The following is a 27,035-nucleotide window of genomic DNA, read 5'->3' on the forward strand; positions in this document are numbered from 1 at the left end:
TGCAGAACTATTTCAGCTCTGCCTGTAAGGGGAGAGCATTGAATATGAGGACGGTTGCCTACGTGTGACGGGGCAGCAGACGATCACAGCCATAAATCTTATTTTGACACAATGTTAAAAGCTATCATTCTCATCGGTGGGCCTATGAAAGGTATTTAACATTAAATAATACACAAAATGAATGTGGATAATTAGTTTAAAGATAATGCTTCAAGACTTCCGTGTACTGAAGGACATCGTCGATCAACATTAATAAACAAAAGCAATTTTTAATAATTTTGAAGACTGTGTAAAATTATAAAATGAAATATGAGAACTAAATTATAATAAAAGTTGATGATCAAATAATTTTTTTGACTTTGCGTTAAAAGTCAAGTATATTCGCTACAAATAAAACATAATATTTATTTTATATAGGTTGCTATGTACTGCCAAAATTGTTGTAGTAGTTTATATAATTTCTTGATCCTGAGAACTAACACCACGAGGAAAATAAATGAACATTTTATTTAGTCTTAAATCTTGTTGAGCTGCTGTCACTCTGTGCCGCAAGTTATACATAATTCTAATGGTTAATCACCTAAACTAATACGTACTAGCCACATCGCGGTAATTACCTTTAGCTGGAAATACACGGCCACTCTTGCGCGCACACAGATAATACACATATAATTCCCTTTAACTGTAAACAAATGCTTAAACTGTAGCTGTAAGTTTTAGTTGTATTTTTTGACGGACATACATTAGGCAAATTATCATGAGTTAATTTGTTTTTAAACTGATAGTACTCAGTATCATTTGTTCCGCATATTGAAAAAAATTAATTAGGGTCATTATATTAGGTATTTAAAGAATTTAAGTACTTTAAGTCATTTAGTAGGAAGTTCTGCTTGTTGCTCCTCATAAATTTGTTTTAATACCTCACTGCTGACTCGATATATGTGTATGTGTGTAGGTATGCATGTGCATGCACACTATATCATATGCAAGCCCTACACATTGCATCAGCATGTTTAAATGTTCTTCAATTTCTGAACAAACAGGTACCAGATTTAGACCTTTGTCTTTGGAATTGCCCAAACCCTTATTTCCAGTGGCAGGATTTCCTATTATCTATCATCACATCGAATCCTGCTGTAAGGTAAGAAGAGCAGAATTACAATTTTAAATGAAAGGCAAAGCTGTAAAATATCTTTGAGGTCTGCCTGAAAAAATTCCAGCTGCATTACATTTTTGTAAACTGTTTGATATGTACTTAATTCTTGCCATTGGGAACAAATCTATTGTCTGAATATAATATTTTTGATTGGCTCATCCCTAGGAATTATTTTTGCTAGTAATACTGATCCTGATTATATCTGTGCTGAGTTTGGAACTGCATTTAGATTCAATATAATTCTTACAAGTATAATGAACAGCTCCAAAAAAGTTACTCATGTTAATAATTTTCCAAGTATTTTTGCTCTAATAGTGATTTTTGGTGTCTTTTTGTATTTCTCAGAGAATGAAGAAATTGTAGTTTATCATTTTTTTTTTTTGGCACTAAAATTTGTTGTTACAGTTGTCTGACTTACGTGAGATCATACTGATTGGGTTCTACCAACCAAATGAAGCTCTCAACAAATTTATTTCTGAGTCGCAGCAGATCTTTCAAATTCAAATCAGGTAATAAGCATATACGCTGATGTATATGCACCTTTTTGTTATCTTTGGGGTGTGCACAGATGTATCTAACACACTATTGTACCACACTAAACATATGCACTCTGGCTATATTATTCATGAACTTATACACATGGTAATATTCACATATAGGGTGTTAAGAGGGAATAGTGGCCACTTTTTTTCACCATTTGTATTTTTCCTAATCACAGGAGGACCCATAGACAAAAAGAAAAAAAAATATGGGTCCTGAAAAACTTGAAGCAAGTTTAGAAAGTTTTATGTGGTGATGTTTCTCATTTGCTACTACTTCCTTTAAAAAAAAACCCATGAAATTTCAGAGAACAGAAGGGAAATAAATAACTTTTGATAGTAGAGTACCAGAACATATGACTAATATTTAATAATAATAATAATAATAATAATAAAAAACATGGGACTTATACAGATCATAATCATTCTCACAAAAGAGCTTGCTTTCAGTGCTTAAGATAAGTAGGAGACAAGACAGGAACAGAATATGAAAGGTGGAAGGAGAAACAACTATGCAGACAAGAAGTAAAAGACAAATATAGAAGACACAAAGAAGTATCAGGGAACAAACGATAAGGATGGAGAGTGTCATAAATCTGCAGAGGAAGATGAGCAGATGGACAAGTTAATTGACTATAATCACAACTATTGACAACTATGTTAATTGGTGTAGGGAGTAATGCTTGTGGAACAAATGTGTTTTAATGCGGTTTAAAGGATTCAATTGTGGGTAGATGGCCGATATGAAAGGGAAGAGAGTTCCACTGTTTTGCAGCACAAAATTAAAAATCTGATGACCATATGTGGCTGCTCTGATGCTTAGACAAGGAGCAGAGTAGTCTGGCTGGGATGTAGGGAAAGAGAAGTTCAGAGAAATAGTCTGGGCAGGAGCCTGCAAAGAGATTAAAACACAGTTTCTGCTGAATGCGAGAATGGTTGGGTAGCCAGTACAGAAGCAAAGGAAAGGAATGATATAGTCCTGTTTCCTAGCTCTGAGCACTACTCAGTGGAGGAGTTCTGCACTTTCTAGAGCTTATGAAAGCAAGGAATTAATTTGAGATAAGTTAAAACAAGTGCACACTCTATTCTAGAGAGACTGAAGAAGGCATTAGACAAGAGATTGTGCGAAAGAGAACCCAAGACAACAACACCAGTATCCAGTGGACCTTCACAAACAGCTAGGGGACCTGAACTTTACAGATGACATTAGTCTCCTATCTCATCAGCAACAACATGCACAAACCAAACTAAGTAAGCTTGCAGAGGAAGCAGAGAAGACTGGCTTAAAGGTCAACAGAAAGAAGACCGAAGTGATGAGAATCAACAACAAGCAGGAACCCCCAACCCAACTTCAAGGAAAGAACATCCTGCAAACAGACCGCTTCACGTATCTGGGGAGTATTGTCAACAAGGATAGTGGAGTGGACGATGATATCAAAAGCCGCATCAACAAGGCCAGGCATGCTTTCAACAGCCCACACCCCATCTGGAACTCCCAAGCATTATCCTTCTGCAGTAAGACTCGCATCTTCAACACCAGTTTGGAGGCTGTCCTTCTGAATGGTTCTGAAACCTGGAGAGTGACAAACACCATCAACAACAAGCTCCAGACCTTTACCAACCAATGCCTATGCCATATTCTGGGAAAAAGATGGCCTGAAAAGATCTTGAACAGCAGCCTGTGGAAAAGAACCAACCAGAATGCCACCAGTCAAGACATCAAAAAGCACAAATGAGGCTGGATAGGACACACCCTGCGCAAACCAGCAGGCACTTGAGTGGATCCTCAGGGAAAGAGGAGAGTAGGGAGACCAAAGCAGACTTGGGAAAAAAACAGTAGAGAGCGAGGCAAAGGATGTCAGAACCACATGGGTCCAACTGAAGTGGGCTGCCCAAGACCGGGTCTGCTGGCGAGGTGTTTTTGCGGCCCTATGCTCCTCGAGGAGTAACAATGACTAAACTAAAGTTAGACTCATAAACTCAGTAATGCCAGTAATGGTATCACACTTGTATTTAAAACTGTACAGTGGTTAGACTGCCTCAGAAATACAGTCCATCATTTGTCCAACATAATGTTGGCCAAGAAGTGAGGCTGGCGAAATAAAGAGGACATATATTTTCACAACAATGAGTAACTTTGGGGGAAGTTCATTCTACTAAAGAATGTAGAAAACCTGGCAGGAAAGAGGGTTGGTGAGATAACAGATAGCAAGATAAGCTGAGATTGCATAACAAGTTGAGATTTTATTTTAATTTTAAGATTTATTACATGTTGGTCAGCAAGAATTATTTTTTTAAATACCTTTCTCAGGTATCTCCAGGAATACAATGCTTTGGGAACTGCAGGAGGTCTGTATCACTTTCGTGACCAAATTCTGACAGGAGGACCAGAAATGTTCTTTGTTATGAATGCTGATGTCTGTGGAGATTTTCCTCTTCAGGAAATGCAAGACTTCCACAGGAAACTTCCATCTAAAGCGATGTGTGTAATGCTGGCCACAGAGGTATTTCATATGCATATGTTTTATTTAATGAGACTCTGAAATTTTAAAAAAGAGATGCATCGGTTTTTTTTTTTTTTTTTTTGCAGTTCATAGAAATCATTACATTAGGAATAAGAATTTAGACTCTTTGATTGTTCTGGTATCAGTAATTGTTTATGCTTCAAGGAGAATAAAAATCAATAATTATTAATGGCTTTAGTTTGATGCATGTACATGTAAAGGAAATAAGTTGTATCAGCAACATTTTACAAGATTTATGACTTCATGCTTTTGAACATAATTTGCATTTAGGCTAACTCTTCTTTTATTTAACAGGCAACGAGGCAACAGTCGTTAATGTATGGCTGTATTGTTGAAAACAAGGACACCCATGAGGTACCATTTTATCATAGTTACATAAAGATACTCCTTCATATGTTCATTATTTGAAAAGGATTTTCATTATATTGTTGGTATTTAAAATTTTCATTTGTGTAGAGAGAGTATGTGTGTTTGTGCATGTGTCAAGGGATTGTGGGAGATTGGTGTTTTACAGAAAAAGAACAGTTTGCCTGAGACAAGCTGAACCCAGGACAGCCAACCTTCATTGTACCTGCGACAGGCATGCATGTGTCGAGTGTGTGTGCATGCCTGCGTATATGAGCATGTATGTGTCTGTGCATGTTCTCTTACAAAAATAGTATTTTTTTTAGTAATATAAGAGTAAATCTGAAGATTGACAATTGAATGCTTGTATATATAATGATCATAGCAGGTGCAGCAAATACTTTAAAATATCCATCAGCTTGTATACAGTAGACCAGTGGTTCTCAAAGTATTTTGGACCGCGGACCACTTTAAGTAAAAAATATGGCGGACCACCAAGGCCTAAAAATCACTCTGTACTATGAATTTCAACTTTAAATTGCCGTATTTGTTTTATTACAATTCAAAACTAAATGTCCTTTTGTGACAGTAGTATAGAAATAAGTTGACATAAAACTACGTACTTAACTGAAGTTTTCTACAAGCCTATCTGGCGATTTAAACATCACTTTGCTGACATATGACGACTGTCAGCTGTGGACCACCTGACTTATGCCCGTGCATTCCTCTGCAGACTTATGCCCACTAATGGTCCGCTGACCACACTTTGAGAACCACTGTAGTAGACAGTGACAGTTTGGCCAGATCGATAGTGTAAAAGCAGGTTGCATCTTTCTCATTTGCCCACCAAGTGATCTTCCCAAAACTAACCTTAAACAAAATGAAAAGAAAAACCGCCTAATTTACACAAGTTCTAGATGAAGGGGGTTTCTTGGATAGGAGGGGGAATGGGGAGAAATTAAGGTCACTTTTGAATAATACATCCTAATATTCTCTGCCCCATTTGAAGACCCTGTCTTTCTCTGTCTCCCATTCATGAGACCTGAAAAAAATGACTTATTTCTTCTGTGTATTTATTGTGTCTGTGGAGGGTTTGTCGGTGATGACTTTTTGTACTTACTGTGCCTTTGTAGAACTTGTCTTGCTTAGATAGGGGACATGGGTCTGTAGCAGAGGGAGAAAGTGCCTAAGATATTTTTTTTTCAGTTAAAGTGTTTGTAGGTTTTGTAAAGTGCTGTGAGCCTGACTTTGGTGGGGGAACAACGATGTAAGTTCTTCTTTTTTCTTCTTATTATTATTAATAACCAGTAATTTCAGCATGAGCATGAAATTGATATTTCTGAGAGTCTTAAGGAAGATGCAAAGCATTTTTCTTCAGGTTCTTCATTATGTGGAGAAACCAGAGACATTTATCAGCACTACCATCAACTGTGGAATCTATCTCTTCACACCTGAAATTTTCCAACCCCTAGAGGTAGCCTTCAAGAAAAACTTGGAAGAAAACTATAGGTAAGCCAGTTAAGAAAATGTTTACTTTTTATAGTCTTTCTGTAGACGAATACACAAAATGCTTTGCATCAAAACTGCATGTAACAGATAAAAGTTAAAAGATACATCAGACTATGAACTCTTTACTCCATATTACAAGAATCGTCCAAAAGTTGTAAGCTTCACCCAGAAAGAAGTGCCATAGCTGAACATTTTTGTTGTAGTATATAAACTAGATATAAACTATAAACTAGAAAAAACTAATACACATACATTTGAGGCCCACACAAAGGTGAAGGGTAGTGAGACAAATCTACAAAACAGGGCCTGAGGAAGGTATGACATCCAAGAAAATCCATGAGGACATGGTACATTCACTTGCTGAGAACTCCCCTTCCTATGCAGCTATAAAGAAGTGGGTCGCTGAATTCAAGTGGGGCAGGGTCAGCACAGAAGCTGACCCTTGGTCAGGTTGTCAAAAAACCTCAACCACTGATGATCAAGTTTATGCCATTCATGATTTTGGATGACATATGTCTTACTGTCCAGCAAATAGCTCTGTTTTAACTGTTTTAACTGAGATCTTGGGGATGAGCAAGCTGTCTACAAGAGGGTCCCAAGAATGCTGATGGAAGAGCAGAAGCTTCAAATGGTTGACATTTCCTGGACACTTCTGACATACTTCCAGCCTGACCCTGAGAATTTCCACTGCAGATTAGTAACTCAAGATGAAACCTTGGTTTATCACTTCAAACCTGAATCAAAGATTCAAAGCAAACAGTGGAAACACTGTGGTTCTGCCACCCTCCCCCCTCCCTCCCCCGAAGAAGTTCAAGCAGGAAGCATCTGTTGGCAGGGTGATTTATACCACTCATTGTAAAAACCCTACTCAAATATAAACAGGTGTTTATATAGATACACATTATTATATGTCTGTGTGTATGTGTATCAACATAGTTACACACACACACAGAGCTGGATCATCACAAACATAACAGAGGCACATATATATGTTCCGCTCAAAATAGTCCTCAGTCAGTCAATGATGGTACTTACATATATCACCTTCAAGATAGTCCAACAAAAAGGTGTTTTAAAAAATGTATATGGATACATAAATCTCTTAGTCAAACTACTGTTTTACAAAGATGTTGCTCAATAAAACATTTTATGATGCATCAACTAGGTTTCCAGACATTGACTCCAAAACAAGATGGCAATGGGTGTGCATTGAGACATTCAAGTTAAAACATAGTTATAAGATACAACATCTGGGAGTAAAGACTTTGGCTGAAAATTAAAGAACGAGAAGGTAGTGGCTGAGCACCAAGACATCTATTATCCAGATTAAGCAGAATTTTTCTCACAGAATTTGTGAGAATACTGAGTTGTAGTTAGACATTTTTAAAGACTGCTTTTGGAAAATTATATGTGCCTGCACCACTCATACATGTGCTTGCTTTGTTAAAAATAAGGTGATGCTGAAGTGAAAAGACTCTTTTTCCAGCATTTGAATATCTTTACAGACATGAGCCTTTTAAATTGCAGCTGGCATGTTTTTCACGTACTAGTAAAGTTAAGAACGCAACAATATTTGGAATTTCATTTAAAAAATAATGTCACACAAATGGAGTTAACATTCCAAGCATCATAATACAACCCTTTACTGGTACCAACTGACAAACAGTTAGGCTGATTCTTTAATTATTGTCGTTGAGGAACTACATGGAATGACCATTGCTTCATGTTTTTTAACCAGTTTTTCCTCTGTCCAGTTCAGCATTACCCTTCCAATGTTCCCTGAAGGGCGATTTAAGAGAGTCATGCTGGTTCGCTTCAGTGACTTGAATGAGGCTCGTGTTGATGTTAAATTTTTGAGTCACATGCCACAGCCTCTTGTGTCCAACTCTGTCAAATGTCTTTTTAAAGTCAATGAAGTTGTGGAAGGGATCCTGCCGGTGTCGATGATTTTCTATCAGAACTAAATAATCTTACACTGCTGTTGTAAGAAGGGTCTCATGGTTTCCTACAAGTGTGGTGACTGTGCTCTGTGCAAAGTCTTTGGTTTTGTGCTTCCTGTATAAGATTAGGAGTAACCTTTCAGGCACTTGCTCTCGAATGCCTGTATTGTCCTCTCTGTATTGGTAATCTTGCATCCAAACAACAGGATGGAAACTACAAGATAGAAAACCAGATGGTATTACTTTGCCAAAACTTGTCCAGCCTTGCCGTTGCTGCTATGACTATTGTGATCCTGATACATATATCTGCTGTGCAGCTGCCATGTTTGGAAAGGGTGGCTTTGAAAGCTGAACCTCTTGGAGCTGTGTTCCATTCATGTAGCTCTTTACATTGTCATTTCCAATGCCGTTAACCATGACTTTGCTTTTGTCAGTGCTAGTCTCTATTCATTCAATTGGACTGTCATTATGTTGGTGAGGTCTGCAAAACATGTTTCATATGGGCCTCACACTTATGGAAATTGAAGCATGATTGCCTGAAGGGTTTTTCAGAAGTTGTTTTTCTGAAAGGTGTTGAAAAGTACAGGTGAGTTGGGCACCCTTAATGGATTCCCACTGTTCTGTGAGTATGTGAAAGAAAGTTTCCATTTTGTTATCCATTAGTACTGCCCTCATTGAGTGCTTCAGTGACTTGAATGAGGCTTTTGTTGATGTTAAATTTTTGAGTCACATACATCACCCTCTTGTGCCCAGCTGTCAAGTGTCTTTTTAAAGTTAATAAAGTTGTGGAAGGATCTGCTGGTGTTGTAGAAGTTTTTCTATCAGAATGTGACATGAAGATCAGGTCTAAATTGAGGCTATTTTTGTGCAAGCACCTCAGCAGTGGCATTCAAGTGATTCTGAATTACTTTGAGCATGACTTTGTTTAGGTGACCAACAAGACTTGGTTTTAGGCATTAGTATTAGAGATTTAATTAACCTCCTGGCCACTGTTTTTGAAAGATTGTCAGAATACCATTTTTTTGACATTTGACATTTTATTTTATTCATTCACCTCTTGAGGGATATGTAGAAATTTTAACTATGCAGAATCAACATTTCACCCATGCAAAGCTTGAATACACATACACAGAGAAAGTACAAAGATATACAAAACTGTTACAGGAAAAAGGAAAGTGTAACAACAATAATAATAAAGGCAAAGCCCTGAATTAAGATATTTAGGCACACATTTAAGTTGTTTCTATTATTTTTCTATCGGTCTGTACCAGCCCTTCTCTTCCAGGGTGATCTGCTGATTTAAATGGACTATCACCATAACTAAATTTTATTTTTTTTAAAAAGCTTGAGATCAACATTGTGAGTTGATTGCAAGGTAGGACTATAGCTGACAATCTTGTTAACAGTAATAGTCATCATAATCTTATTGATTGTATACTATTTTACTCTTTGTGTAGAAGAACAAGAAATGGATGCATTTAAAATGATACATTTGACAAGTTTGAAGTACACTGTTAGAAACAATAAGTTGTAAATTAATGGTTTGATGCTGCTTTTTTTTAACTAAAAAAAAAAAAAAAAATGAAAACAGATAACACTGTTTAAGGTGAATCCTGTATTAAAGACTCTGATCACTGTCACTGTAGTTAAATGTCAACTCTGATACTTCTTTTTAAAATTTAGTTTTCAAGGCTTCCTGAACAAGGGGTATGTTGCTGCCTGCTTCACAATCAGTGTCTTGTGAATACTTGTCGAAAGAACATTTTGTCCCATGCATGGAATTTGGGGATACATCATTCCTCTACAAACTAAAGATTTTCGTCCATGCACTTAGTGAAGATTTTTAAAATTTAGCATGCAGACTCATTCATGTCTCAGTAACAAAATATCTGTCTTTTTTTGCACCCTTAAACAGTGTTAATTATCTTAATTTCCTCTGGGCAATGTTGTGAAGAATAAGCAAGTTAACTCAGTTAAAATTATTTAGCATCAATATTGATGTAGGTGAACAGGTCTGGCAACTGCAGGAATTTTAACATTTTTGATATTTTAATGTACTTTTAACTACAGAAGTAATTATAGTTAGAGTTGAATGAGCTTGTGTAAATATGTAAATGTATATAATTCATCAAGTCTTAACTCACAGTCTGCTTACGGTAACACAATCCTCTCATGTGAGAAAGAGTGAGGAGAGTGAATGTGTGAATGCATGAGCACATGCACAGGCAAGGATACATATACTTGCATGTGCATTTAAACATTTTGAATGAGAATTCCTCAAATGACTTTGATCCAAAGGGCATTACTTTTATTTGCTTGTTGTTGCATTTTTGTATTCATGAAAATTTTGGGTTTTTTTATTTGACTACATAAAAACGGATGAAAACTTGTTAGAAACTGTGAGTTAAGGCTTGTATTTTGTGAACATTTGCACTTAATCTTTAATGCTCCTCTTTGTGCGTAAGTGCGTGTATATGTCTGTATGTGTACATTTGTGCATATTAATGTATTTATAAAATTTGCTAAAATATACAACATGAAAAATAAAAAGGATTTTTAGACTGTAACTTGTTAGAAAATAATCCGACCATTTTCAAGATCTAAAGTATAAATAAAAGAGAGAGCATCTTTGCTTCTGCATTAAAGGTGTTTTAAAATGTGTACAGTATGGAAAATATGTGATAAATATTTCACTTCATTTGCAAATACTGATAACACAAAGAATTAATTTCTTTTCCTTCACTTTATGATAGCTTTGTAGAGGTTTCACATGAACTGATATAGCTGTAGTTTGCTAGTGTTCACAGCTTAGTCTTGAAATGGTTGAGACTTTCACATTTCATTTGCATGTATTTTTTTGTGCATACTCAATTTTTAATATTTGCTGTGTGTAGATTTAACCATTTCTTAGCAATCGTTAACACTGCTGATTAAAAAATTTTTTTATTTAGTATAACTTTCAAATAAATTTATGGTGATCAAAAACTGGAAATAAAACACCTTTCCTTTCACAAATTTGGAACCTAAATTATTGCTTTGTCACACATTTTAGAACATAGTTGCAAGAAAGATATTCATCCAAAAGTAAAATAATATTGTACAGTCAGGGTTGGGACATGCATTTCTAAAATGAAAATTTGCTAATACACAGTAAGCAGCTTAGGGAATAATATTTTAAAAGTGCAAAATTTTGAATATAAAAATTTTTGCCGCATATTATTTTAAAACTAACTTCTTAGTAATGACTATATCATTATGAAACAGATTGTGTTAGATACCACACAGAATTTTACTGCATATATTTAGCCATATGAGTCCCTTTATTCTTGCCTCTTACATGTAATATAGTACTAGTTTTGGAAATGTAATGTTTTATCGTGCTTAAATAGATTTAAGAAAGCAAAATCTTTTTGATTTTTTCAAAATTGTGTGATCTCTTTGACTTAGATCCTGGACACAAGCATTGTGAAATTACTATTTTATAATTCACAGCACTATGCAATGTGGCATTTTTCTTTGTCTGACAAGTGTTCCTTAAATTCTGAACTGTGTTGTAATTATTTCTTTGATAAAATGTTTTGCTGTGAAGGGCTGTCTACTAATTAGAATGCATAAGAGTTGTTTAACATTTGTTTCTGCTGTTGTGGAGCTCCTATGTTAAGTACACATAAATGTGGTAATAGATCTCAGTTTAATTTGTGTGTGTGAGAGAGAAAGAGAGAGGGGAGATGGTGTAATAATCTGTATATATGCACCTGTATAATCATAGATGAGTGATGTATATATTTATATACATGCATGCAAGTGTGCATGTTTGTATCATGTCAACGTGAATTTATATAGACTATAACTTTGGTGAATATGTCATACTTCCTTGTCTCTCCTTTACTTTCCCCCCTTTTGCTCTGCATGTGTGTGTTTGTGTGCATGTATGTGGGTGTGTGTGTATAAATATATACACACACATCAGCTTTGTGTGCGTGTGTGTTTATTTTATTTAAATGCATGTTTACTTACATCACTGTGCATGATTGTGTGTGTGTTCGTGGAATGCGTGAGTGTGTGGATACATTAGTGCCCAGATGCCTTATATTAGTGTGCAGTTATGATAAATACTTGAGTAAACTGCAGTCTGTTACCCAAAAAGACAGTAAACAAGTATGTTGTGTCTAAAGTAAATTTTCTTCATTAGGTTTGATTTATTGTGTTAATTCTGCTTTCAGTTTTGACTATCAAGTGCCTTCCAAAGAAGTCATACGCTTGGAGCAAGATGTGTTTGTACCCATGGCTGCATCAGGCACGCTTTTTGTCTACCAGACCAGTTGTTTCTGGAGTCAGATTAAGTCCGCAGGGTAACTCCTTACCTGTAGTATGAAATCTTTTACTTGCAGTGACCTTGCTTATCATATCTTTTGACTTTGAAAAGCTGGTAACTTAAGTATAAGTATGTGCCTGTTTAAAAAAAACACACACACACACTTGTACACTTTCTGTTTGTATTACAGCGCCGCAATTTATACAAACCGACACTATCTGGCAATCTATCGACGAACACACCCAGAGAGACTTGCTGTTAATGGAGAAGGAAAACCCAAAGTGACTGGAGATGTCTTTATCCATCCCACTGCCCAAGTCCACCCTACAGCTGTGGTGTGTGTTCTTTTATTCATGAATGTACATTTTTTTAAACTACAAGGGCTGTTGTAGCAATTGTACAGGACAGTACTTTTTTCTCATGTTAACAGCTGGGACCCAATGTCACTATTGGCAAGAACGTTGTGGTGAAGGAGGGCGTGCGTGTCAGGGAATCCATTATCCTTGAGGGTGCAACGCTGCAGGTACTGCAAAATTATTTTTGATCTATTTTCCTCTCTTTGGAAGCTAATTCCATAATTTCTTTTTCTGCAAATACATTAATCTATCATTTTTGTTACAGTTGATATCTCATACTGAGATACATGCAGATTTCAAAACAGATTACAAGCATGTCAAGGTGTCTTCTGCACTGTGTTACAGGAGCATTGCTGCATCTTGCACTCTATAATTGGCTGGCACAGCATCATTGGCTTCTGGTCTAGAGTTGAGGGCACACCTAATGACCCAAACCCTAACAAGCCCTTTGCGAAGCTTGAGATCCCAAGCATGTTTTCTTCTGATGGCCGCCTCAACCCATCCATCACTGTCATAGGTGATTCAGTAGTATGAATAATGCATTAGAAGTGTATGTGTGAGATAAAAAATACACGGACACCTGGCTCATTGATGGGTAACATAAAATATATTGCACACATGTTAATTGAACAGCACCAAGCCTGTAACCTACCAACCAACTCAGAACACCTTAGTCAGTCAAACATGACACCACAATTATTTAAAAAGGTTTTTAAAGACTTTTTGATGAAATCTGCAGTAGTGGAGTTTTGGACAAATTTGTATACCGAATAACTATAATCTAGGAATACCTTAGATTGTCTGTAACTGGTTGACATTTAAGATGATAAGCTTATTTTAAAAAAGTAAAAAAAAAAAAAAGTCACCAATGAATGAATGATATTTGCTGTAATTTGACATTTTATCCATGGGCATGTACAAACCGTGTGTCATTAAGTAACTGACCATCATAATAAATCACTTAATGCATTTTCCTGCTTGCCAGTGAACTCATGGTGCTTGGGAAAGCAGCATGGGAAACAAATATAGTATCACAATTAGCAAACTACAAAAATACAGATATTGTAGTAGTAAAAGATGTTGAGAAAGGGAATAGAGTGTGCATATTTATAGGTTCTTTACATAAGAATGGGCTAAAGTCTCTTTTTAAACATTTTTCAAAAATTGAATCAAAGAAACAGTTCCTACATTTTAACTAGAAGCACTTTTTTCTCTGTTTTATAGGATCCAGCGTGCAGGTGCCGCCGGAGGTGATAGTACTTAACTCCATTGTACTTCCTCACAAAGACCTGAGTGGCTGCTACAAAAACCAGATTATTCTTTGAGGGGTGTTGGATAAAGTGTCTTTAACAGTATGAATAATCATATGTTTCAAATGTCTGTGGTACCTGCTTTTGGTTTTTATGATATTAACAATCTATGATAAAAATGTTGGGCTCTTGGAGGGGTAAAAAAAAGGGAGAATTGTATGCAAGCACATGTTGCATATCTTGGGAAAATAGCTTTCAAAAGCAGGTGTTTTTGTGGAAGGTATAGGAAGCATCTAAGAAAAACTGTTTCTTCAAATGGTGGAATGATTATATATTATCCTGTTAAGTATATTAAAAAAAAAAAAAAGTAATAGGATAAATCAGTTTGAAAGTTAAATTTAGAGCTTTTTTGGCTTTACATTAAAGCAAAATAAAATTTGTCAGCGAAATGAGGAGGAACATCCTTGTTTGTCATAAACATGTTATTAACATTTTTGGATTTGTCTACAAAGATGCATCATTATTTTCAGATTTTATGATTACACTGTATGTATTTCTCTGTCAGCATAATTGTTTATGGCTTGATTTATGGTTTTGTTGTACACTGTCACGGTGACTGCTTTTATTCAGCAGTTTATCCTTAGAAAGGCTAAAATCATATCATTTTCTAAGCATCAAATAACATAAAATTTAGGTCTTGCATTACCTGGTATCTGATAAGGTTTTATTGTTGGAGGTGATGCATTATGGTCATTGACATCCACAGAATAACAGGGTTTATCCTAATGTGTGTTTAAACAGCACTTGTGATAAATATTTTAAAAATTTTGTCATTTTGTTTCAGTGTGTACCTTTGATAATGTGTATACTGTTAGAGACTGTTTATGAGAAAGTTCTCAGTCTTAGAAGAAACAGCAACTAATTTTGCATTTATGTAACATACAAGCGATTATGGCGAGAAGTATTTTAAACAACAAAAACCAAACCAAATCAGTAAAATTGAAGCCAGAATTAATTTTTTGATACCCCTTTATCTTGGAACAAAGATATGTGACATTTTTAAACATTACTTCATGCTTCTATAAAAAAATTACTTGTAAGTATCTGATAGTTTTAAGAAGTTTATATGGTGAATGAATAATAGAATGTTTCAAGTGTCTCCCACCTTAATAGGTCGATGTTTTCCTCAAAATACCCTTTTAAAAGCAAATTCTCATTGAGTAAATTACTGCTAATTTCATTGGCCTTTCTAGATACCATTGTTTTTTTCCATTATTAGAGGTCCATGATGCAAGTCATTAGCAAAATAATAACAAAGATGTCATCTGAAAAGGTTGGAGCAGCTGCTCAGTTTCAAATTGAACCATGACTAGCCATAATCTCGAAAACTGCTACTTTTTTAAGAATCAGGGAAGACTATTACTTTGCTCATCATTTTGAAAAAGACAATTGTAACTTAAGGGGTGCCTGTACTGATCAACGAAAATACCTATTTTTACAGGAATGGGGAAGTGGCTCAGTTATTTTGCACGTCAGTCACGAATTATATTGATATATAACAGCTAGTACCATAGTTTTTGTGTGAAGTGTTCAAAGAATGTATAGTTTGATAATCCAGTGTCACATAAACTGAAGACAGTAATATTTCCTCCCACCCTGCTTTTATTTTTAAAATTTATTTTTAGCAACAAGCATGTGCTTAAATTGACTATACAAGCTGAAACAGACATATTATTAACAAATTAAAAAGTCCTCAGAAGTCTTTGTTTCAATGTTAAATGGCCTTGAACTGTCAGCTCTCATTTAATTAACTAATTGTACATGAGACTGTATACAGCAAATTGTTATAAAGCTTCAGACCAAGGAGTTAAATATAGTTTCAATAAAATAAATTAAGGTGCAATTATAAATCAGTTTTATATTTTATATGTAAGCCAATACAATCATTTGTACTATTTACTACTTATTTTTTATAATGATGGGACAAGTCATAGCTATTGTAATGCTCTTTCTATTTATTCTGCATTTGCCTGTTTATATTTTTGAATTTGTTTCTTTTAGGTCTTATGTAATTAAAATACGAGGGAAATTTTGTTGGAAATTATATGTAAACAATTAATCCAGGAATAGTTACATAGCTGCAGTATAACTATTATATAACAATTTCTGGACACATACACATCTGTACCAGACCACACATACAAAAGACTGCACCCCCACTGTTTCAGCACTCAAGTGAGTATCCCCTTTATTTTCACTAATTTACATTTACAGGTACATCATTGTTTACAAACAACTGAGGCTGAGATTGGTATAAAGCTACAAGGTCTACATAAATAAACAGTTTAGATGACAATGACAAGGGTGTAAATCACAAATCACTACATGACATTAACATACATATGACACTACAAACTTTTGTATCATTTAATATGTAACAGATCTTAAAAAAAAAAAAAAAAAAAGCTGATGCAACAGGCCTGTTGAAAAAAAAACTAAACATTTATATCCAAGCAAAGGCAACACTCATTTCAAATGCCTGTTTACTCATTCACACAAATAATTTTTAAGATCATAAAAGTGCTGCCCCTTTATGTCTCCCCACAATTCCTTTCAACAGTAGTCTGTTTAACAGACTGTGACTGGATAATTGTTTGGGTGATGAAAAACTATATTTGAAAAACCAACACTTTAAAATGACAGTACTTTTTGTTTGAAAATCATCACATTGCAGTACATTTTGTCCTCAAAAGGCTTCAAGCAAAAGGCAGCATTTTACATGGAGTAGTATCAGCATATCTTTTACAAAATGTGCAACCTCAAAGAAATGATTCGTGTTTATTAATCACAACAATGTCTCAACTGATTATTAATGCATTATAAAAACATATTAAAAAATGTTTCAACACTAAAATTTCTTATCAAAGATGATATCAAATGTGCACAAAGACAAATATAATCCATGATAAGATCCCTTGAAATCAAAAGCACGTTTGATAAAACATTCATAGTTTCTATTAAAATGAAGCGATAGCATTGTTTTGTTCCAAATTTGTATTCAAAGAAATTTAACTATTGTTGTCAAGCATCTTATAAACATACTACATAAGAGAAACAGTTCCATATTTCAGCATCAACATGATACATTAAAACTGGTTATTGAGTAAGCTTTAAGAACTCTGGTTAAAAACTATATGTAACCTTGCTTGTCAGTGCTGTCTGCTTATAAATGATTTGCATTTCATGCTATGTGCTGTTGTCATTATGCAAGTATAGGTCAGGCAAAGATCATCCCATGACCTTTTGTCAGTTTGTTAGGGAGTAAAGATGTTAGAGACTTCATTTTTCTCAGGGCCAGCTTTGCATGAGGGCAGTGTCTATCTCCTCTCTCTTACTGCTTTTGCCTTCCCCAACCTTCAGGTACCCATTCTCACCAGCTGGGTCGACTGGGGGAAGGGAGCTGAGCTGTATGGGGTACTGAACCGATGTGCCTCTCAGTTTGGATACCAGTGCTCTAACCACTTAGCTTTCCACTCCCCCTATAGTAGACATCTGTGCAAATAATGTATTCTTGAGATCCATGCTTACAAAATCCGATACAGAAAAAGGTCAAAAGTGCATTCATTTGTACACAGATATGCTTACTTAAGAAATCCCACTGACTGAAGCATTTACAATGTAAAAGATGTTCGTGTTGACCTCTATTGTACATGATGATGTAGTGTTTTAGTACTAGTGATTTGATAAATCCCACTTTTCATGGCAATGGAAAGAAAGTATAAGAATTTAGTATAACCACCTGCATATTTACCTTGGCTTTCAACACTCAGTTAAAAAGAGTTTAAAGTTTGGAATGGCTGTAAGTTTCACACTTACAAGTAAGGTTGTATATTATAGGTATGCCTGCTTAAAAAGAATAAAAAGGAAAATGCAAAAACTGTAGAAACGGTAAACATTTTTTATAATACTAACTCTAAAGGTGAGAAATGTCAGTATAAACAAGCAGTCTGGTAAATAAGTCATCAGTACAGGACTTTTTCTCACTGCTGTGTTTCCTAACAAACTGTTAGTTTTGCAATATTGATGGTTATAGTCGAATTTTCATTTATTCTTTACCAAAATACTATATCAGTAAATCTACTGTTTAAAAGATAAAGGGTTAAAGAAGAAGGTGACCAGCATTAATCCTTTTTTGTTGTGCTGGGCAAAGAAAAAAAAAAGCACTCATTAACAAGAACCAGATAATCTTTGATCTAAAGTAAAATGTACACAAAGCAATATGTTAATATGCATGATATAAACATCAACAAGCACCAAAGGGAATGTAAGTTGAATGTAGGTCAGTCTTTACAATTTTGGAAGTTAGAACATCAAGACAACATACAGTGTGCTGACCTTGGATATACAAAAATGTGCTAAAAATCATTCACTTAACATCCCCCCTTCCCTCCACAAAAATACTAGGTAAAATTGTAGCTTCAAGTCTACATATATAACTTACATAGGTCCTTTTCTTAAATATTCACCATGCACTCGAGAAAAAACTTTTGACTTGAACAACAGCAAAACAAAATAATTTATGATTAAATTAGTGCGCATTAATTGTTGGCTTAATGAAGTACAGTTCCACAGTCTTTCAGAAAGGGTAGATGCAAACGGATGTGTAAACGAATTATGTTCAGTTGTAGAACAGACTTCATAGTCTCCCTATGCCACATCAAAAGAAAAAAAAAAGGGGGGGCTGAGGGACAAAACTAAAAACCGTAATGGCTTGTAGTTGATGAACTTTGGTAAGGGTTGCATATGACATTCAATTTACAGTATACCAGCAAAATAAATCTATGCAAAACTGCTTAAAGTAGTCTTTTATGCAGGTATGAATGCTCCCAATGACCCGAAATGATACCTCAAAAGCTGTTCATAGTCTAACAAAAAAGTTACTATTCCAAAGCAACACCAAGGGTTCTTCACAATATGCATCATGAAAACATCATGCTGTTTTTTGTGTAAAAAAGCTAGAAGAGAACATTGTTACTGACCACTTAAATGAGTCGATCCAAAATGCTAATGTGAGACATACATATTGGGGATAACAAAGGGTCAGATAAACTTAACATTTTATAAATCACCGCTCCTAGATAATCCAGAAAGCATGTGTCTACAAATTAGAAGTTGCATTCTACCTTTACTACTGTAAGCTACCACGTCAACCTGAACTGTACAATTTTTGGTAGACATTGCAATTGAAAAGCTCACCAACTTATAATCTGATGTAGATTTAGAGCAGTTTGGAAAGAAACAAAAACTTATGTGAGACTGCTAACATCTTCTAAACTGCATACACTATCTTCTCAAGCAGTCAGAAACAACGATTCTCTTTTACGAATGATGATAATGTTAATGGTAACTTTTTCTAGTGATGAATTTTGTAGGAATATACATATTTTTAAAAGGATGGGGAGGGAAAAATCACAGCATATTTACATCAAAGCTATTACAAAAATAGCTGACAGAATTCTGAAAAATCTTGCATAGCTGACATATACACTTATAATGCTACAGAAATAATCATCATTTATTTTTTAAAGAAATCTGAGTCTTGCCAGTTGGCAAGCAAAAGACTCAATCTGCACTCAAAACTAAAGTACACCAGCACAATTTTCAGTCACCATCACTTCATATTCATTTGTAATGCTAACAGTTCATCTAACTTTTTTTAGAAACATAACACAGAAATGGGACAGTAATACTGTGCTGCTGATAAAGCAATATGTTTTATTACTTGAAACTAGTAACATATCTTAACCCAATAATTCCATTTAATCTGTGGATAAAGAGCAGGTCTGTAAATATGGTATGATACCATGTAATTGACTTAAGCTTACAAAAATAGTTTTGGTATTTTATGATGTTGAATTCATGATTTATACCTCCATAATTTGACAAAATTAAAAAGAACATAATACTGGAGTTACTAGATGAGAACAATGTAAACTCAGATTACAGAAGAAACAAGTCTGCCAATAAGCTAGGGGAGGTGGGGTGCATGGTAGTAGGCATGCATCAATACAAAAATGCTGACTTTTTTCCTCTTTCTTCTTCCTTATGAAAACTGATTCATTATCAAATAGGTGATCAAAGTAATACTTTACAACTTGCAAATGTTTCAGAATGCCTCACAAACTGGTGCATTATGGACATTTCACAATCCAAAAAGGGAAGGGGAGGCAGAGAAAAAGGGTACAAAAACTACAAAACAAGTAGACATGGTTTGTTGGTTTTTTTTTCCTTTGATAAATTTTAGCGCAACAGAAAAGATTTTTTATGTCTTGAAAAGACATATTGTAATGCAAATAACTGCTATGAATCCAACCAGGAAAAATTACTGGTCAGATAATATCACTGACACAACAAAACGCTTTCTCCTCAATTAAGCACTTTTTCTTCAGTAGGAAATTTAATTCATAGTGAAGAATTATCAATATAAACCTGGGGCTTTCCAAGCGAAAAGTGTAACAGAAACTTCATGCAGATAGATATAGGCCATAATACAAATGTATGTCTTTATGCATTTATGTTTGAGATTAATTTTTCGTCTGTGGGGATAGGGACGTTAAGCATAAACCCACTTTGTCTCTATAAAAGTGAGAAACAAAATCGAAACTGCTCATTGGCTCAAATGGAAAGGGTCAAAATTTTTCATAAAGGTACTCCCACCTTGAGGTACATAGCATTTTTTTCCAACTTTGTGAAAGAGATTAAAATAACCACAAATGATACAAATGCTGCTTACATACATCCTAAAAATATTTTTTTTTAAATGAAAAATGTGTATTCTCCCCTTAAGCACAATATGAAGTGGAAGGAGCCAACTGGAAGGTAGAAAAAAATTCATTCAAGCAGGATTTCACACAATAACTAGTCCTATTGTCAGACCACTTGCATAAAATTAGAATTTAGATATTGGTAAACACTGATGAGATAAAACTGTAAGTAATAAGCTTCACAGGTGTCCTTTGCTCTAAAATATCAATATACATGTCCTTTTATTTTCCTTTAGAGAAAGTGAATAGTCTTGGAAAATAAAATCTAATGTAGCCCTAATCGATCCACTCCAATGCTCAGGAATGTTTCTCTGATGTCTGTATGCAGAACAATTTTAAGGAATTAACCCCAGTTTCACACAGCCTCCTGTACATGCCTCTCCACCATGATCAAAAGATGTGAACCACTTAGTATGCTTGAGGGGAAGTGGGTGGAGGGGGGGAGAGAGAGACAAGTTTTTTGGAAATAAACTTAGGAACATTAAACAAATATACTGTAATGGCTGTCTTTAATGAAAACTGCACTCATTTTGTTCTATCACAAGATATCACAAACTGGTTTAAAAACAGAATTCTTATTCAAGCACAAAAATATAGTGTACCTGAATGTTAGTACAAGAAACATAATTGTATATAATACTCAGCTGACAGTAATGGATGATATATATATATTATTTACCAGCTTTTCAATGTCTCACCAGTCACTTGTAGGACAAACTAATGTGATGCACAATGCTTCAAACTAACACAAGTGCCATATCTACTTATTTGTCTATATTTTTTCCCAGATAGTAGGCATTAGCACTTGGCCAATTTGTCTCGACCTGAGGCTGCCTTCGGTACTGTACAGCAATACAATATTAAAATTTTTTTAAATATACACCGGTCTCCTATATACCTATCACAGTCACAAAAAATAATTAAGTGGCATCCACAGTTTTGTGAGAATGAGACAAGTAAAGTTGCTGGTTACTGGGGATGGTTGTTGGTACAGTACCTAAAGTGTCTGTTACCATGAAAGTGAGAAATGGGTGTCGTAGGTAGGTATCTCCACTACGACATATGTCTCTCTGGTTTGATACCTGTTTACAGGTCTGACTGTAAGTGGCTTTCTCCAGGTTTCCTCCACCCTCTAGATGTGAGCCCACACAAGTGTGTCTGTGTGTGTAATGCTGTATGCATGCGTTTTCATGAAGATGGTGCATATGTGCCTATGTGTATGCATGTGAAGCACTTTGAGCCTGGTTGGTGCTGGGGGAAGGTGCTATATGAATGTGCTGTATTATTATTAGACCAATATCCTCAGGATTGAGAAAGAAGGCGCTAAAACATTTCCAAATACAAAAAAGAAATCTGTTTCAACAGAAACCTAAAACTCTGGTTAACAACTGAAGTGAGGATGATACACCTCTGAAGGTGTCAAGTGACTTTAGCTTTAGTTCAATTAATTACCGTGTATCATCTGTCACCTTGGGGATGTTTACACGTCTTCTTCAAGGCTATTTGCATAATACTGTCACCATTAGGATGTTTGCAGACTTCAGTCTTCTTCAAGGCTTTCCACATAATACTGTTTTTCTAACAAGTAAGCCTTAACTTTCTGAGGAAGGGGGAGGTGATCAATATGGTCCCTCCTCACCCAACGAAGTACCAGGAAGCGACACATATGCTGAAGGGAGGGCACTCGACAAAATCTTGAGACCGGATACAGCAGCTGGATGGGCAAGGGAGGAGAACCAGGACCAGCAGGACGTAAGAAGTACAGGAAGCGACCATTTTTGGAGTTCTCTACAGTCTGTTCGATGAACTGGCATATCTTGGCTTTCCCGTGAGAGTCTGGCTGGGACCAGAAACTGAACAGACCTGCAAAAAGAAATGACAGCACAGCAACTGACTCTTCTTTACCATTCACAATCAATCTGAAAGAAAAACAACTCCATATCACAGTGATAAATAATATTGGTACCATAATGAAAAAAAAAGTCAGCCTGTAATATTTAAATGGAATGATAATGGTTTTTGAAGCATCTGGGTCCACAAACATACTGGTGATATTTTGGGAAAAAAGATGTATTCTCATTAACATAAACTTCACCTCTCTCCACTTTCCATCTCTCCTCTCTCTCTCTGAAATTTACATTTTATAATGCACTGCTTACATGAGGGTGATCACGTGTTTGTCACTGTGTTTATGATGATATGATATGAGAGTCTGGTACTTGGAACTTTTCCCCAAACGTCACATTGCCAAGTTGCAATGTTCACAGGTTTTTTTTTAAAAGGGGGATTAACAACTGTATCTGTAATTTGTTTGAAATTTCAACTTTTGAGACTTTTATTTCAACGCATCCACTAACTAGACGGATACAAGTATTCATTACCTAAAACGGTCTGTATAAAACAACAACCATAAGAGACACATCATATTGCCTTTGTTTAGTTGAGCATGCTTACTGAGCTAACTTCTTTTTTCTAACTGTATAAAACAAGGGGATGAAAAAGATACTCCTTCATCTAAAGAGTTTGCTTCAGCATGCAGTTAAAAAGTTACTGACCTTTGTGGTGTTCTATACGTGTATGATGTACATGACCCATAGACTTGAAGGAGAGAGAAAGGATATAGTTCTCGTTGGATGAATCACGCACCAGGAAAGAACCATCTGGCTTGTCACCCAGCTTGCTCTCTGCCTCCTCATAGCTCAGAGGACCCCAGTACCAGCCACACTACAGCCCAGAGTGGAATTTACATAGCGATGTTATCAAGAAAATTGCTCTGTCACAGGACAACAAAACTACAGTGTACACTGTAAAGCATGCTGCTACTAAACAAGCTACTAAACACCCTTCAAGTGCTACATTGCTATTTCAATGCAGCTTGGAGCTCAGTAGCAGTGTGCAATTTCAGATTACTGCTCAAAGGACATACTGAAGAAGGGAGGGATGGAGTATATTTTAAGGGCCTCTAACCCTTCAACACAGGAAGCTATTAGGTCGTCGTCTCATTCTTTTTTGTCTAAAGAGTGAACAGTAAATGGTCATAGATAAAATGAATCTGCAGGAAAATTAAAATATTGAAAGAAAAAAATACATGCGGGTTGCCAGGAATGAGGTACTAACCAAAGGAAGGTGAACAAACAAAACCAGAGTGCAGGAAAAGGTAGAAGAAAGAAAAAGGTAACAAAAAATCTACAGGTAGATAAGGGAGCAAGCAAGAGCCAGAGGCTATTCACTTCTATATTGTTTCTTGCAGATCATGAAAGTGAAGGGAAAAAAAAACGCTTACAAAGAGAGGTGATGGGGGAAGGGTCGGGTGGGATGGTGTGGCAGTATGAGTATGAATGGGCAACAGACTGGATACATACCTATAGTTATAACCCTTACTACAATCTACTTTTTTAATTATCTGATGTTCTGAAATTTTTGCTGTTGAAAATAATTGTGATTAAAAGTGAAAATAAAAATCCATGTACAGTACTGAGTTATAGTATTCCCAGCCTCAAATGGAAACACACCATAGGTGTGGCTATTACACCAGAATGGCTTTTAGATTCCAGTTCATGTTCTTAATAAAATAAATAGGTGCTAATTAATGTTCACACTCTTATAAAAGAAATGGGGCATATTTTAACATTTCCATGCAAAAGCAGTGTTCAAGGAACTGATAATATCTTGCACATCCTTCTCATTTTAAAAGTTGGGAAAAAACTTTTCACAAGCTGTCACCCAAGATCTGCCCATTACTGTTTGAAAACTGTTTATTTCTTTCAATATGTATATCTTGGTGCTTTAGTTCCTGGATGTAATATAAAGCTACATGAACAGCCCCCACCCTGTCCAAAAAATAAAAGGAAGGAAAAAACCCCAACCAAACAAAAAAAAAAAAAAAAAATCAAAACCAAAGAAATCCTCAGGGAAACTTATCAGGCTTTTACACAACCTGCTCAAATAATATAATGAGGAAGAATTTAAAGTTTGCTATTGAAATACACTTTTCACTGGGAAACGTTCATCTTATGATATTCCTAACACCAGCTATTGCAACAGAGAATTAATCGGACTTGCTGTGAAGGTTTTCTTTAGTTTCTAGCAAAATAATGACATCTGACACTCTGCATATAGGCAAACATATCATGCCAATGGTGCCCACTATTGCTTTGTATTAATAAATCACTGTAAATTTTATACGATGACTTAAAGTTAACATTTTATGGTACATGCAGTGACTTTTCTGCTGATACTGTAGTAATAATAATAAATGTGCAACTTACACAGCTTATAAATTTCTCATAGAAGCATGCATTTAGCACTTGTATATAAAAACTAGTCTACAAAGGAACAGAAAGATGAGTAATGATGAGAATGAAATGCAAAAGACTGTGAAGACACAAAAATAACAGACAAAAACATAAGTAATCAACAAAGAAATATTGGTAGGAGAGACAGAATGTAGGTAAGAGAGATAAAAAGGTTAGTAGTGGACTGTGTTTAGGAGTAGTGTCAAGAAAAAAGTTAAAGAATTAAACCTCCTATCAGATACATAAAAATAAACAATTTTAAATCAGTCAAAAATTTAAAAATTCATTAAAAAACTTCTAAGTCTGTGACTGGAAAATCTGTTAAAAATCAAAATTAAGGCTTACAAATTCTTGTTCAGTTTATTAACACATTAGCTCTGTCCACTGTGTAGTTATGCTTAAGCCCAATGATGTAATAATGATCACAAATATGCAGCAGGTACCCCAAGCACAACTGTTAAAACATCTGGCTTTCCTTACTACTTTGCTGACAAATTTAACTGAAAAAAAAAAATAGTTCAAACTTTGTAGCCTACCTTGATTTCACAATGAAGAAAAGATTTTTCATATCTTTGTGCTCTTTATTGGCTATCCATTTAAGCATGCATTCACATAAATTCTCTTTTATTGTTTTTTTTTTCAGGTTCTGTTACCTCCTAGCTCACACTTCTGTTGCAATTCTACTCTATTCCTTGTTAGAAAATTGCATTTTCCAAAATAAGATCTAAACACTGGAATTCTCTCACCATCCAAAGCATGTCATTTACAAATATAAGAAGCATTTAAACTTGTACTTAAAAGACATCTTTATCATTTCAGAATTTTACATCTGATGCCTGATTACTACTTGCATATCATTATATACTGCTCCCTGCCTGACTTTATGTGGCAAGATATTGATTTTTTTATGTTCATTAGTGACTAACTTTTATTATCTGACATTCCTTTTTATGTTGTTCTGTATTCACTATTAAACTGATTTTTTTTTTTTTTTTTTTGTGTATACAGGGAGAACAAATCCTACATATAAAGCACATAGAGTTTAATCCCTAAAATGAATGTCAGCAGACTCATGAGCAAGAATTGACATGACTGCATACACCCACATTACTCCTTACACACACATTAACCCCAACATTTACATAGATGCTCATATGCATGAATGCACACACAATTGCACATCTAAATCTCTCATTTGTATACAGTGAAGTGAACTGGACTGCCATTCATCATCTAACATCTTGAATAAGGCTATAATCTTACTAGATAAATTAGTCACATATGACGTCTGTATAAGAACCTTTTAGGTTTATCTGAAAGGATATTAAATTTTTTTTTATAAAAAGGCTTTGTTCATCCCACAAAACTGAGATTAAAGTACTTACATCTTTAAGCTGTTTCATGCTTTCTAAAAAGTCTTGATGTGAAGAGCTAGCACCATCCACACCTGTATGAATAAAAGGAGACATAATAGCTCATCTTTACACAGCTCTACACCAAATTTTGAAGTTTTAAAGCTTCAAACAAACAAGCAAGCAAACAAACAAACAAAAAGAAAAACAGAAAAGAAAACTAATTAAAGAGAAGTGTTTCAAAAGCTCTCTAGCTTGTTCTCTCAAAACTTCAAAAGCATGTGCATGCTCTCACACACATACATAAAGAGGTAGTGGGGGGGGTGGTGTTTTACACTGAGCCAGCAATGAAGGCTACATCATGGCCAAGCAGCCAGCCCTGTAAACAGAGACCAAATGTAGAGAAAGAACAGCGTGCCTAAGAGGAGATCTAAACCCAGGACAGCCAATCCTCATTGGACTGCCTTATGTGAAAAGTGGGAGAGTGGAAAGGGTTAGAGTATGAATGCATGACCAATATTGTATGGATATTAACTGCTACTCCAAATTTTTTTTCCTATAAGATAGGTTTAATGTGTTGATCTTCCAATATAATATCTAAACCCTTATTACCAAGACTCTGTTGAAAA

At 35.2% G+C, this 27,035-nt stretch overlaps 2 protein-coding genes across 4 annotated transcripts in view; one reads left to right on the top strand and one right to left on the bottom strand.

Moving 5' to 3' along the window:
* Positions 1-16,400, top strand: LOC112556094 (mannose-1-phosphate guanyltransferase alpha-A-like). Of its 2 annotated transcripts, XM_025224759.1 has the most exons (12): positions 1-151; positions 1,044-1,141; positions 1,562-1,665; positions 4,007-4,199; positions 4,515-4,574; positions 5,944-6,074; positions 9,698-9,721; positions 12,238-12,366; positions 12,520-12,664; positions 12,760-12,852; positions 13,031-13,202; positions 13,910-16,400. In XM_025224759.1, the coding sequence occupies exons 1-12, from the start codon at positions 112-114 to the stop codon at positions 14,008-14,010; spliced, it is 1,290 nt and encodes a 429-aa protein (XP_025080544.1). In that variant the 5' UTR covers positions 1-111; the 3' UTR covers positions 14,011-16,400. The 2 variants fall into 2 exon arrangements, with proteins under 2 accessions (XP_025080544.1, XP_025080553.1); XM_025224768.1 differs by lacking the exon at positions 9,698-9,721.
* Positions 16,167-27,035, bottom strand: part of LOC112556087 — a 22,818-nt gene continuing 11,949 nt past the window's right edge. Inside the window, exons 3-5 of one of the 2 annotated variants that reach the window (XM_025224734.1) lie at positions 26,440-26,501; positions 23,315-23,483; positions 16,167-22,622 (exon numbers count right to left, since the gene is read on the bottom strand). In XM_025224734.1, coding sequence (XP_025080519.1) covers positions 22,300-22,622; positions 23,315-23,483; positions 26,440-26,501 — 554 coding nt within the window. In that variant the 3' untranslated portion in view covers positions 16,167-22,299. The remainder of the gene's footprint in view (positions 22,623-23,314; positions 23,484-26,439; positions 26,502-27,035) is intronic. The other variant, XM_025224744.1, reaches the window with a different exon arrangement.

The sequence above is a fragment of the Pomacea canaliculata genome, linkage group LG1 (assembly GCF_003073045.1).
Source record: "Pomacea canaliculata isolate SZHN2017 linkage group LG1, ASM307304v1, whole genome shotgun sequence".
In the NCBI taxonomy this organism is placed as follows: Eukaryota; Metazoa; Mollusca; class Gastropoda; order Architaenioglossa; family Ampullariidae; genus Pomacea; species Pomacea canaliculata.